Source organism: Oncorhynchus masou, chromosome 27 (genome assembly GCF_036934945.1).
Source record: "Oncorhynchus masou masou isolate Uvic2021 chromosome 27, UVic_Omas_1.1, whole genome shotgun sequence".
NCBI classification, from domain to species: Eukaryota; Metazoa; Chordata; class Actinopteri; order Salmoniformes; family Salmonidae; genus Oncorhynchus; species Oncorhynchus masou.
The window spans coordinates 46,077,390-46,092,707 of NC_088238.1; the positions used below are offsets into that span (position 1 = coordinate 46,077,390).

General features: G+C 42.2%; 1 protein-coding gene across 1 annotated transcript in view; it reads left to right on the forward strand.

Annotated features, from left to right (window-relative positions):
- The window catches only part of zpax4 (zona pellucida protein AX 4), a 29,066-nt gene extending 20,555 nt beyond the window's left edge, over positions 1–8,511 (forward strand). Inside the window, exon 17 of the mRNA XM_064939132.1 lies at positions 8,481–8,511. Coding sequence (XP_064795204.1) covers positions 8,481–8,511 — 31 coding nt within the window. The remainder of the gene's footprint in view (positions 1–8,480) is intronic.
- Positions 8,512–15,318: the final 6,807 nt, after the last annotated feature.

Genomic DNA, 15,318 nt, shown 5'->3' on the forward strand with positions numbered 1-15,318 from the left:
CCACAGAGTGGCTCCTTCAGTACAGGTTTCTTCTTCCATACAGAAACTGTCCTTTTGTGGTCCTAATTTCAATTGTTCATTATGGACACCAGGTAAGGGCTGAAAAGTCAATTGTGGGGAAATCCCCATTCCTTTCATCTTGTAAGATTTCTCCTCCTGCTCTTGGTAAGGCTTCTCCTCCACTTTCTTCACTTGTTGTTCCTGATGAGGTTTCTCCTCCACTCTCTTCGCCTGTTGTTCCCTCCTCAGGCCGAACTGGGCTTCCATCTGGGAAGGCGTTCATTTCTGGGAAGAGATGTTCACATTCTTTAGGTGATACCTCGAGGTACAACTGTAAAGGGCTTCCGTCTACAGAGTCTGCCCCAACAAGTATATCATCAGGAGTAGTAGACATGTTACCCCCTCCCCCACTTCTGGGCTTTCTGCCCATCCTGGAGGAGGCTTTGGTTGTTTCTCTTTTCTTTTCAGGCTCTTTTCCCCTGGTGCTTCTTCTGGGTGCGTTAGTTGGCGCACTCGTCGTATCTTGGCTTGTAGCTGGTCTGCCATTTTCTTGATTCCTCTCTGGCGTTTTGATAGTCTCCGCTGCTCCTTCTCCATCCGGGCTCCCACCTGGTGAATCAGCATCCTCTGTGTCCTCATCTCTGTATGATTGTATCCTTCTCTCTGTCAGGACTCGGGTGCAGTGATTTAGATGATACCACGTCTTGCTTCCTTTCACTTGGACGGCCATGTTTGTGGCCGTTGCCACCTCGTAGGGTCCTTCTCTCATCGGCTGATCCCACTTCCTTCGGAACACTCGAACGTAGACTCGATCCCCTGTTATCACTGGGAGAGATCCTTCTGGTCCCCTTGGATCATCAGATGTGGAACCTCTCGTCCTGGTTCAGGTTTCTGCCTTATTTCTGTGGGGCATTCAAACTTAGACTTATGGCCTCTGTTCTATGACTACACCATACATTCTCTTACTTCCATCACTCATCACACAAACTGACATTCCAGCTGAAGCTGGCGAACCCTTCTCCATCTGGTTTCCTAAACATAAGACTTGGAAAACAAAGGACAAAACATAACAGTATTGATAATATTATGTGTTATGCATGACTGTATTCATGAATACTGAAATCTAAGACCATGACAATTCCCACTCTCTCTTCACCTGACTCTATGCCTCCAGGATACTTTTCTGCTGGACTCCACAAAAATAGAAGCCCTAATTAGCTTCCTCGTGCTTTTATCCAGTCTTCCCCTTTCGGCCGCAGGTTCTGAGAGGTGTTCCCAAATCATGTCTTTGTTTTTTTTTTACTCAGTTCCCCATCTGCTCTATTTCACCTGATAAGCATGTGCATAACCTTAATCAGCATTATTTCTTATTGAAGTAATTCAACACTGAATGGGCTTTCACATCAAGCGTTCAACATGTGGTTTAGAGTACAACTACCCTAACATACATTTTTCATCTCTCTCTCTCTCTCGTGTGTGTGTTTTCAAGCTCACCCATTATTCAGCTGGACCTTACTTCTTGTGAAACTTATGCACCCATCAAAGAGAGACATGACGATCTTTACCACTGCAGGTGCTGTGAGAGATATATCCCCAGCCTGGTGTATGTTGATGTACACTCAGTCTCCAGAATTCAGCCCATGCCCTTCAATCTGGCGTCTTATGTGCTGTCTTTTCCTGGGGACATACACACTAACACATGGGTTATTTCCTGACAACAGACTTTCTTCTTATAGCAGGATCACTAAATCTTAATTTTTTTTAAATAACAGCCCTATGTAAACATTCTGTAATGTAAACATTCTGTCTCAAATACCTGGCCTCTTGCCACAAAAATATTCATAATGATAGCCAAATTATGGTCCCTACAACACCTGCTGTAAGAACAACATGTCATCAGTCAAGTGTTTTTCAGTTGAAAGAATATCCAATCCTAACAAAACTAAGTCCTAAGCTTCTTAAACTTTTGCTCTAGTATTCAAACTGCCACTACTTATTTATTTTACCATAATCTAGGTGTGTGTAATGTTCTATTTACTTTTAGAATTGTCCCTATATTTTTACAAGACCAACTGTCCTTCCTTATCTGTTAATTATCCCGTAGGTCACATCCTATCCTAGAACACTGTTTACCCATCCCCCCTTTGTTACCTGGCTCTGGCCAGGTAACAACCTTGCCTACTCTTAAACAATGACTTAGGTAAGATTAGTAAATTATCCTTATGTCTGACATCATCATGTAGGAGCCCCTTTCATTTTCCACATGTCCAATTTTCCCTTGGGCATCCATTTATGTCAATCCTGTACCAATACTCTGTCAAGTTTGTTATCTACTTTAAGAACTATCTGTGCTACTTATATATTTTCTTAAATATATATTTTTACCGATAACCCTTTTCTCGCATATCTCTCAAATACCACTAAGCTTCTAACAGTTTGACTTTATCTAAAATCATTGAAAACATGTCTATGTGTGGCACTCTCTCAAGTCCTTACATTTCTAATCTAATCATATCTTAATCCTAACAATAATCCTAAATCACCACAGATGTCCTATATTCCTGTTAAATTTAATACTATTTAAAAAACTCCTAATAATCAAACAAATTCAAAACAAATGCTAATCATATCAAAATCCGTCCTACACTAACAAGCTCTTTCCTTCAGGGACCCTCAGTATTCTATCTGACAATAACATGAATTTAATATATGTTGCAAAGTGTGGAATACCTTATCTACAGTAATTTATCACCCCTAAGAACTGAAAGTAATTTTTCTATGTAATTCCCTGCCCTATTGGCTTAATATATCTCCTATCCAAACCTCAATGTATCTCATCTTCCCCTATTTATTCTCAATGATAAATAGGATGTTTTTCTCTCTGTTACAATACCAAATCATTAATAGCCCATTCAAAAACTTCACAGCTAATATTGTAAATCAGAATCCTGAAACACTTTCTCTTCAGTGATTCAAACAATAATTCCAAACCCCTAACCAAAACTCCATTATAATGAATTTACCTTAAAACTAGTTACCTTAACTAGTAACTCAATATGACATTCCAATGACTCTCCCCTGAGGCTGATCAGACCTCAGAAGACAGTCATGATAAGGTCAATAAGTCAACTCACCCTTTTATAGTCAAGTTCTATACTACATTAGACATATTAAAGAACCCTTTATCCTTAAAATCAAAATTCACTTGTGTAATTTAAAACTCATAAAATAAAAACTCATAAAATTCCATAGTTGAGCGTGCCTCTTTAAAATACCTTTGCACCAAAACAAATAGTCCTAAATGTACAAAAACATACAAAAAAACTCACTACTATAACGCTTCAGATGATGAAATTACTCAAACTCACGTTTACATCTCAATAAAACAAAACACCCTCTGCGTGTTCCTCCAGAAATACAACTTGCCCCTGTTACATATGTCCACGTATCAAGGGAAAAGCTCAAATAACCAAATTCAACCTAGCTAGTTTCCCGAAACATATACAATTATGTTTTATTATAGAGGTTGCTTTTCAACATTAATACCCTAACATTGTTCCACATAATGGAAACAGTGCTCAAATTCACTGGTGTTACATAAACAATCAAACCAGGAATCAATAACCATCAGAATCCATTATCACGATGTTTTACCATTCAGACATTCAATCTCCCTTTCTCATGGCCTAATTACAGTCCAGATAAACGCCACAAATCAACGATACCCAGCTAGCAAATGAGCTGCTAGTTTTTAGCATCTTTCCTGACGACTTACATACTCCTTTTAAAAATGTATTTCGACATTTTGATCAACTTCTGAAAAGTGACTCAACAATAATGCACGCATTTTCCTTCTAAAAGACACAAACCATTTTCTCCGTTACCCCCAGTCACGACATCATTTCCGTGGCGACGAAAGCCTCGCGAGTGATGTCATCAACAAGCGCTCAACCTCGACTCAATTCGCAACGATTTTCAATGAATTGTTGGCTGTCGACAGCAACAGTATTTCGGGTTCGATGAACCAACCCTAATTTATCACATCTGTTGAATCCTGAATTAGAGTTTACAACATCAATCAACATTTCTCATCTCCCAATTCGCTAAATTTATAAGAACATTTCGATGGGCACAAATCGTAATTATTTCCCCGTTATTATTCAGAATTCATTTGATTTTAGTTACTGTCTCGTCTTTGATTTAGCATTTTAATTACGACTCTATTCCCAATATATTATTCCCAACAGATAATTTAGTGAACAGACATCGCTTCACCCTTATTTTAAGTTGAATGAATTAGTCTTTCAATTTGAACCAAACAAACTATTTAATACATTCAGTTTATATCTTATACCAATACTCGCGACTATAACTTTTACTAGTGACGATAACTATAACTTTCTCTGCAAAACAATTTAATTACCACCAAGAACTCAGATATATATATATTTTTAATTAACGCCTCGGCTGGGAACCGAACCCTTGATCGCATTTTGTAAGACTGCTACGCTCACCACTGTACCAGCAATGCTATGGACCTGACTGAGATTCTCCGCAAATAGACCCATTTTACAGTTATCTGGACAACAGAAAATAGCCCTAATTTAAACGCTCAAACTTTTCCCTCAGTTAGGATTTACCCAAAGACCATAACCCCAGGGAACTGATCATTTCTCCTATGAACCCATGTTAAAATTAAAATAAACCAATTTGAATAACTAGTCAATTCAAAAAATAATAGAATTTTAAAGTGATGGTACACTTTGAATAGAGACTGGTGTTTCTCAATCATTTTATAATTAACTCCCACCTGTTCCAACAATTTCTAGTGAAGTTGATCAGTCTTCACGGGAAATTCTTAGGATCAGGGCATTTGACACCATTAAAATGTTTCCACTCTCTTTTCTTTAGAAACAACTTAAATATATTTTCAAAAACATTTACCCAATTTGAAACTGAACTGAACAAAAACCCCTCCAAAGGAAATCCACTCTCGCATATAGGACAAGAATACACATGAGCTGGCCTCACTTATCCAGAACTCCAGTTATAGCCTTATCCAGATACTAAGACTTTTTTAAAAAGTGGCCGAATATCTCTAACTGCGTTCCTCAGTACCACGGTCTCCAATGACATTTTTACCAGAGAAAATGTAGCCCTTATTTTCTGGAAAAGAAATGTACATTTCGTTAACATTCATAATGCTACCTTTTAATTCAACAAGCTAATGATGTTACATATACTAAAATCCCCTTACTTTTCCTGAGCATGCGATAAAAGTTTTAGCCATGCACAGAACGCCTAGTTTCTTCCTGGTCGGTTATCGGTATCTTACCCATATTACAATTTGCTTTTCTTCTAACTAATTTTACCACGTTTGCGATTTCTCATATACGTTTATTTTCCGTCTTTTGACGCTAATAACAACTTCTCCACGTATTTTATCGCCACTGAAACTGTTGTTTCCGTGCAAAATGATTCCAAGTGGGGCTATTTGTAAATCACATCGGTATCCTTACTAGAAGTTCGGTAAAATGTATTTTATCACATATAAACTGTACTCTATGAACCACTTATTGATCGATCAGATTCTATACACCGCTTGGTGAAAATTCCATTCTTAATAAATTCAAAATGACTAGTTGTTGTTCTTTTGAAAAGGGCGCAAAGTCCTGTATATCGGCGTTCTCTGCTACCGCATTCCAGTGTCATCTTACTCATTTTCCCCCTTACTTATCTCCAATTCTGCAACTTCTTACGCTCAGATATTTTCTATAGCTTTGTAAAGCACTCGCACGTTTGTAAGGGCAAGCAGAATCATCTGTCCCCGATCATAACAGTATTTCTGATGATGGAATGTTAATTAACTTTCACTTAATACCTCCTTTTCCGCAGCAACCAGTGATCCGGGTCAACAGCATCAATGTAACAGTATAATTTTAAACCGTCCCCTCGCCCATACCCGGGCGCGAACCAGGGACCTTCTGCAACAGTCACACACCAAGCGTCGTTACCCATCGCGCCACAAAAGCCGCAGCCCCAGCCTGTCTACGGTTCTATCCTCACACAGAATTATATTACAGCATTCTTCTCATTCATTCATTTATTTTCATTCATTTTATTTTTACCTAAAAACAACATACAGTTTAAACTTAACGTCCCACAATCAGGCATGCGTTCTTCCTGTGTTCCAAATATCCGTCCGTTTCAGACCTCTTTCATAGGGAAATAACCGTGGCTACCGCTCTCCCTACTCCCAACCCCAGCTGTTCAGCCAGAGAGCGCAAAAGTCACCCCAGTCAGCTCACACGAAAAGTCCCCAATATGAATGGCTCAACGAGGGGGCAGCCCGAATCACGCTCCCGACACGGGTCGCTCGCTCAGGTTGAATGAGCTGTGTTTACGCACATCTCAAAACAGATCCTGAAACGGTCGAGCCCGGCCAAGCAGAATCAGACGGAACAACTCCCTCAATCAAACCAGACACATAGGTCAGTTCGAGCAGTCCGACCACAGCAAATGCCCGCTCCCTCCGTTCAAACACCCGACGCCAGCGAAGTTCACATCCCCCGCCTACTTACTCACTAGACATGCATGCACATTCGTATTTGCTATACAATTCCCAAGTTTACACACATGCATGCAATTCATTGAATTCAAAGGTTCTTTCATTTCTATAGTTTTTAGGAAATTTGAGAGAGAGACCTACTTGACATCCCCCTTGCTTGAGGCAGGATTTTTGAAGCAATCTTACGCAAACATTTCAACCATTTGTCTTACCTTGTTTAACTTCTTGAAACTCCCCATCCCGGATCCGGGTTTGTGACTAAAGCCTCAGGCTCATTAGCATAACGCAACGTTAACGATTTCTGAAAATCACAAATAAAATGAAAATAATGTGTCTGCTCTCAAGCTTAGCCTTTTCTTAACGACACTGTCATCTCAGATTTTCAAAATATGCTTTTGAACCATAGAAATTGACTAATTTGTGTAAGAGTATGCAAAGCTAGCATAGCATTTTGAGTAGCATTTAGCACGCAACATTTTCACAAAAACCAGATAACCAAATAAATAAAATCATTTACCTTTGAAGAGCTTCTGATGTTTTCAATGAGGAGACTCTCAGTTACATACCAAATGCGCAGTTTTTCCTGAAAGCGTCTGTGTGTAGGAGAAATCGTTCCGTTTTCTACATTGATTCTGGCTACCGAAACGAACCGAAAATTCAGTCACCTACAACGTAAAACTTTTTCCGGATTAACTACATAATATCGACCGAAACATGGCAAACGTTGTTTGGAATCAATCCTCAAGGTGTTTTTTCACATATCTCTTCATTGATATGCAGTTCGTGGAAGCTTGCTTTCCCCTCTGTATCGCATGGAAAAATACTGGCAGGTGACTTTTGCGCACCAATTTCGGCGCAGGACACCGGGCGGACACCTGGTAAATGTGGTCTCTTATGGTCAATCTTCCAATGATCTGCCCACAAATACGTCACAATGCTGCAGACACCTTGGGGAAACGACAGAAAGGGTTGACTCACTCCTCTCGCATTCACAGCCATATAAGGAGACAATGGAAAACAGAGCCTCAAAAATCCTTGTCATTTCCTGGATGCCATCTCATCTTGGTTTTGCCTGAAGCTCACGTTTTAGGGCACGCACAGAGAATATCTTGGTATTTCTGGACACGTCAGAGTGTTTTCTTTCGAATGGTATCAATTATATGCATAGTCGAGCATCTTTTTGTGACAAAATATCTTGTTTAAAACGGGAACGTTTTCATCCAAAAATGAAATAGCGCCCCCATAGATGTAAGAGGTAAAAGTCGGGCGGCCACCCTTATTTTGCCAGATTGCTCCAAAGATCCTGCCGACAGCCAAGAACGTTTTTCAGTCCCTGACCCTCCTGGGTAAGCTCGCCAATTTGTCGTGGAAAATCGGATCAAATACAACGCATTACAGAACTTGTGAAATCAATTCGGCTTTAATACAAAAGTATAGCAAGCCGGGATGGTCCGCGGAACACACTCCGCTTTCCAGAGCCCTGGCTCCAGTATTTATCCACATATTGCATATGAGCCCATCCCACATGCAAATGAAGTTACATTCCAATCCGTGCATCCCGCTTGTTCAGCTCAATAATGCCCATACCTGCTTTCCGTCAGATTATAATGATGACAAGACCCTTGCTTTGTTCCTGCACTTAGCTAAAAGCATTCTTTTGTTTGTGTATTATCTAAGATCAGCAGACTGTGTCTCAGTTTCCAGCGTCTCTACGTCCTAAAAATATGCGAACTATGTCTATTGGTCATCAGTTAGTCATTTGACTGACCCCCTCCTTTGTATATCCCTCTGGCCTTGGTATGTCCAGCTATTCTGTCACCTATGTGTCCTTCTCTTCATGTGGTCTGTTTTTAGTGTTCAGCTATTCTATACATCTTATGCATTTGTCTATGTGTTATATTTGCTCCCACAGGTACTATGGACAGGAACACAACACCAATTAAGAAACAGTACAAGAGCCTTCAATTCACCTCTTAAAACCATTGGAGAAAGTTGAGGCCAGGAAACCCCTCTTCTCCAATGTTGAGGAAAAACCGAGACCACAGTAGCTAATATCATTGCATCATTACCAGCTTGTGAATAACCGCATCAAATGGCACCCTGAGAATGTAGGCATGAAGGTTACTATTGGGCTGGGGGACCATGGTTATGACAAGGCCACTTTTATTCACCTCTAGTATGGTGAAGTTGTGACCATTGAGCTTCACAGCCACCAGGTCAACATTGTAGTGGAGGTTTCCCAGGTAAACAGTAAACACACGATCCTCAAGGACTGTTTCTGTGGTGGGAGAAGGATAACAGGGTCATTAGCAATCATGACCATGGAGCTGAAGACCCACTTCGGATTGGCTAGTAGAACTCCTACAGTAAATCATGGAGAGGTGCTGGATCAGAGGGGGTGTGTTCATGGGCCTGTGGAGGCGGAGTCTGGTCTCCACACCACTGTCATCCATGAAGATTTGTTCATAGTAGAGACGGACCACATAGAACTCATGGTACATGTTGTCCATCACAAAGCTCTGGAAGAGTTGAAACCATTATGAAGCATCTGCAATTAGGTTATATGGTAGAAAGTAGAATATTCAAGGTGTACAGAGGACATGAGTGACTGAAGCCAATTGCAGCTTCTCTGGATCAGAATAAAAGGTAAGAGTCTCCATGTGAATGGTCAGATGCCGGCCTAGTATGCTACTGACTTTTCTGTATCCTCCGGCAGCATTGAAGGGGATGCTGATCTGGACAGTGGTGTCACTGATGTCCAGGCTGTAGCCTCGCTCTGCTGTGATGGGCTCATCCAGGAGCTGACCATCCACCCCCATTGAGATCTTGCTGCTCTCCAACCCAGAGAGGCCAGAGACCAGCGGGGACAGCAGAGTGGGGGTCTGCCAGACCAGCCCCGCCCCATCATACATTCCTTCATCTGGAAATAGGTTATACATAGAAAGGTTAAGACTGATGAACACTTCCTGGTTTAGTGATCAATCAGTGCAGTGATCAGGTGCAGATGAACATAGTCACTAGATTGAGCCGTCACAATTGTTTAGCCCATCTAGCCCTTTGAACCTTGAATGGTCACGGCTGATAGGTCACTGAAACTTACCAGTGCTGCAAGCAACCACCAAGTTCACCATGATGACCATCCATCTCTGCCTGGAGACTAGTGTCAGATAGACCACCTCAACCAACGTACCATTCACCTGGAATTAGATAATGATTTGGTACCTGCCAACAATACAGTATGAAGACAACTGAAAAGCAATGTAAATAAATCCAGTATTCCAGCCTAAACAAGTTATATTTTAAGAGATCCTACCCATCAAGGCATTTAATGTAATTTGAGATGGGAAAGCCTCGTGCCAGCATTGAGACATACCCAAGATAACTGCATCAATTTAAATCCTCACCATGGTGACAGACCCCATGACAGAACCTGGCGTGTAGGGTGAACGGAACACTAGCCTCCCCTGGGTGAGGTAGAACACGTAGCCCAGCTCCCGAGCCTCTGAAGGGGACATGGGAGTCAGCTGCTGCCCCTCCTGCTGGAACATCACCTGCCAGGTCGACATGGCAGAGCTGTGGGCCTGATGAGGAACAAGAGACAGGGCATACATGGTGTTATTGGGGACAAACTGGTGGAGCTCATCAAATTGAGAATTTGCCAAATAGCCTTTAGCTTACTTGAGCAAGGGCAGCAGTCCAGGCATCTGCTTCTGTACCAGGTAGACCAGACACTTCACTCCTCACCGACACCTACAGGGGAATATAACAGACCATACTCCTATAAAAAAGGTTAAGGATAGTCTAGGCCGGCATCAGCACAAATACAACCCTGGATGCACAGTCTAGAGCCATGTATTAGTACCTCCATATAGTTCTCCTCACAGCTGGTTCAATGTAATTGAAATGTTGATTTAACCAGTGTACCCATGGGTTGTCGCTTTGAAAAGTCCCCAAAGCACAGAAAATATATGAACCTGGTTGTCAGTGTGGCAGGAGAAGTAGGAGGCTCTGAGTTCAGCATGGCCAGGCAGAGGGAGGATACTGAACATGTAGCCACACTCTGACCCATACTGCTTAGTGATGGGGTGAACGCCATCAGCATCTAGATGGGGAAAAGGATCGGATCAAATAATTTGAATATGTCATTAAGTTGAAATTGTATTTCTTCCTAAGTGGTCCAACAGCACAGTGAGAGACTGCAATATACTGCAGTCGTGCTGTCAGCACCAGCTACCAAACCCTGGCCAAGACATGTTAAGATGCCAAGTTCATAAGCTGACCAAACCTGGTTTCAGGCCCATTTTGCATCAGAATTAAGATTAAAAGCCTACTTACCAACCGCCTCATAGCGAGGTTCGTTCCCAGCGAATGAGAGTTGGGTTGTTACCAACAGGTATCGATCCCGACACACAGTCTCAATGGCCCCTATATAGACACAAGATAAGAATCTGAAGGGTGGAAGCTATATGATTCTGACCAACAATTCATACCAGTGTTCTATAGCTTGCATAAAAGGCTCATCTGACCCAATTTAAGTTTCTTACCTCTTGGAAGGTCAGAACATCTTACACTAGGCCATACGGACAGGAGTACAAATACTCTGTAAGAAAAACAATAGCACAGGTCAATAAAGGTTGCCAGCATCAAAACACTTATTCAAAACATTTAAGCCCACCACCAAACTTAGCCCAACCAACACCCAAAAGCCATTGCTCCGTAGAAGTGTCTAACCCTAGCCAGTAACAGCTAGTAAACTACACCTGCTAGTTAACACACCATCAACTACCACGTACTGACAGTATCCTAGACACAAAAAAACAACAACAAAAAAAACAACAGTTGATAAGTAGCATGTTCTCTGGCACTTTTATATAGGGTGGTGCTGTGATTGCGGTAATTCATTAGCTAATTGGGTCACATGGTTGGTCATCTTGCCAGAGCCTAGGGGCGCAGCTAAATAGTCTGAAGTGGATTCGTCTCCTCATCTCCTCTCCTTCCCCCTTTCTTAGGATGTGTTTTCCATCACTGAATAACAATATAAAAGGATCATGTAAAGTGTTGGTTCCATGTTTCATGAGCAGAAATAAAAGATCCCAGACATTTTCCATACGAACAAAAAGCGTATTTCTATCAAACTTTGTGCACAAATTTGTTTACATCCCTGTTAGTGAGCATTTCTCCTTTGCCAAGATAATCCATCCAATTGACAGCTGTGGCATATCAAGAAGCTGATTAAACAGCATGATCATTACACAGGTATACCTTGTGCTGGGGATAATGAAAGGCCACTCTAAAATTCGTCACACAACACAATGCCACAGATTTGAAGGTGAGTGCAATTGGCATGCTGACTGCAAGAATGTCCACCAGAGCTGTTGCCAGAGAATTGAATGTTCCTTTCTCTACCATAAGCCGCATCCATCCGGCCTCACAACCACAGACCATGAGTAAGGCGTTGTGTGGGCGAGTGGTTTGCTGATGTTAACGTTGTGAACCGAGTGCCCATGGTGGCGGTGGGGTTATGGTATGGGCGGCATAAGCTACGGACAACGAACACAATTGCATTTTTTCTACGGCAATTTGACCCCACTCCGGGATACTGTCCTTCTTGGCAGAGTTTCAAAGGAAAAGCCATATCTCAGACTGGCCAATAAAAAGAAAAGATTAAGATGGGCAAAAGATCACAGACACTGGACAGAAGAACTCTGCCTAGAAGGACAGCATCCCGGAGTCGCCTCTTCACTGTTGAGACTGGTGTTTTGCGGGTACTATTTAATGAAGCTGCCAGTTGAGGACTTGTGAGGTGTCTGTTTCTCAAACTATACACTCTAATGTACTGTACTTGTCCTCTTGCTCAGTTGTGCACCTGGGCCTCCCACTCCTGTTTCTATTCTGGTTGTAGCCAGTTTGCGCTGTTTTGTGAAGGGAGTAGTGTAGCTCCCTCCAGTAACCACGAGCACAACCGCTCCTTGATTTTAACTGGCGGCTTTATCCTGTAGATTTAGTCAGAATTATCACCTTCAGTGAGAACTATAAAGTAAATGAAAAAGACAGTAAAGCACACTCTTACATCCTCCTTATCTTACGAGTGACATATTAGCTTGGTATAACTCTGAAGTGCTTACATACATAAATAGTTTAGCCGGTGCTATAACAGTATCAGATTAAACACATGAATAATGGTAAAATACCTCATTGGCTGCTTATTACAGAAGGGAGGAATCAAACTTCACATGTATTATTCCTGGCATTAATTCACACTTAATCCTTAATTATTATAACGTTACCATCCTAACATACACGCTTCAACCTTTATGAACTACACCCGATGACATGAAAACTTGGCTAACACAGTGCGGGATTGCCTTCCTTCCAAAAGTGTGTTGCTACAATAAGGATCCCGTTACAACAGTATTAGCTATGTTTTTCCGCTTGTCTTATCATTTCCCCCACACAGCGGACACGTAAACAATTCAAGCAAAGGACAACAACATAAACTGACAGGTTAACTATCAGTTACACTCCCACCAATCACCGGTGATTTCTGTGAAAGGGGTCTGCATGTTTCTTGATCGGCTTCCAGGAGGGTGACTGTCTTATGGACGGGCCTCTCCAGATAGGTGGGTTTGGTGATGCGTTTACCTCTCTCATCCAGGGTTGAGTCGCTGATCAGTAACTTGAATCTTCCCACCCATCCATCCTGTCCCGGGTACACTTCTGTAATGTTTGCCAATTTCCACTGGTTGCGTGGTACAATATCATCTTGCAAGATGACAATGTCATTAATCCTTGCGTTTCTTCTGTCTTTATTCCATTTCTGTCTGTGTTGGAGGTACTCTTTCTTCCACCTTGTCCAGAATTCATTGGCTAAGAATTGTACTCTGCGCCATCTCTTGCGGAGATAAAGATCTTCCTTGATGAACTGTCCAGGTGGCGGTAAGATAACTGTAGACTTCATTGTCAAGATATGATTTGGCGTGAGAGGTTCTGGACCTAATGGATCATTCAGATATTCCGTAGTTAGGAGTCTACTATTTAAAATCGCCATGACTTCATAGAGAAAGGTACGTCTGACTGATCAAGAATGGATGTTAAGACACTTCGTATCGTTCGGATTTGTCTTTCCCAAACACCACCCATGTGACTTAAAGATGGGGTGTTCATGATAAACTCGCATCCAAGTTCCTTCAGTCCTGTTTGATCCATTTCTTTCAGGGCGTCCACAAACTCGCTTCTTGCACCAATTAAGTTGCTGCCTTGATCACGTCTGATTTGACGAACATTACCACGTATAAATGAATGCAGGGAATTGATAAAAGCTTCGGTGGTTAAGTCATCAAGCATTTCAATGTGAACTGCTCGAGAGCCCATGCAAGTGAGTAGGAGCCCATAACGCTTTAACTCTCTTCTTCCGTCCTTGGCATAGAAAGGTCCAAAGCAGTCCATCCCGCAGTATGTGAAGGGAGGCGCGGTCTCCATGCGTTCCTTCGGAATATCTGCCATCCTTTGCCCTTCTGTACATCTTCTGAATTTTCTGCATTTCACACATTTGTAAAACTGCATTGCTGCATCCTTGGATCCATATACCGTTGGATCGCAGCTCATTGATAGTCATTCCACGTCATTGGTGTCGTACTCTTTCATGATAGCCACTTGTCAGTGCTGCTCGTCAAGCACTATCTCTTGGCAGGATTGCAAGATGCTTCACATGGGAATGAAGAGTTGCATGAGCCAAGCGACCTCCCACCCTGAGGATACCTTGCTCATCCAGAAATGCAACTTGCTTGCTTTATCTTTGGTCTTGATGTCTTTCTGATGCCTAAGGTTGTGTATCTCATGGGAGAAGGCTGCTTCTTGAACCATCTTTATAATTTTGAGCTCTGCCTCTCTCCTTTCTTCTATGCTTGAAGCTTCACTGGACCTCAATTTTAAGCCCATGGCTTCCTTGACACGTCGTTTGAGCCTGGCAATAGCTTTTACCACTCTTGCCCAGTCTGAGAACATGTGAAGGTGATCTAGTAAGGATCTTTCTTCCTTTGCCTGGGTATCATGGACCAGGGATTTCTGCAGCTCTGGATCATTGTCTAAGAATTCTTCCCCCTTGACTTGTCCTTTGGGAAGTTCTTCTTGTCAAAGAAAGTCTGGACCTGTGAACCAGTTGGAAGCCATGAGCTGTTCTGATGTGAGACCTCTGGAAGCATGATCCGTAGGATTCTCTTCAGAGGTCACATATCTCCATTGTTCGGGATCTGTGCTTTGCTTAATGCGTTGAATACGGTTAGCTACAAAGACGTGGAATCTTCTGGCTTCATTGTTGATGTAGCCAAGAACTACATTCGAGTCTGTCCAGAAGTATTCCTGTAGACCTTGTATCTCTAGCTCGCTTTTGAGCATGTCACTTGTTTGAACAGCTACCACCGCTGCTGAAAGTTCCAGTCGTGGTATGGTCGTAACCTTGGAAGGGGCGACTCTCGACTTCCCCATAACTGGGGAGCAATGAACTTCTCCTGCTGAGCTGATTGTTCTGAGGTATGAGCACTCTCCATAACCTGAGGTACTAGCGTCGGAGAAGTGATGGAGCTCATAACTCTGCACCTCCTTGAAACTTGATGGCAAGTAGCCTCGTTGGATCCTTACTTCAGACAAGTTTTGTAGCCCTTGGAGCCAGAATTCCCACTGGGAACGTAGGTCATCTGGAAAGGGGTCATCCCGGGCAATCTTGTCACGACACATCTGCTGCAAGATCTGCT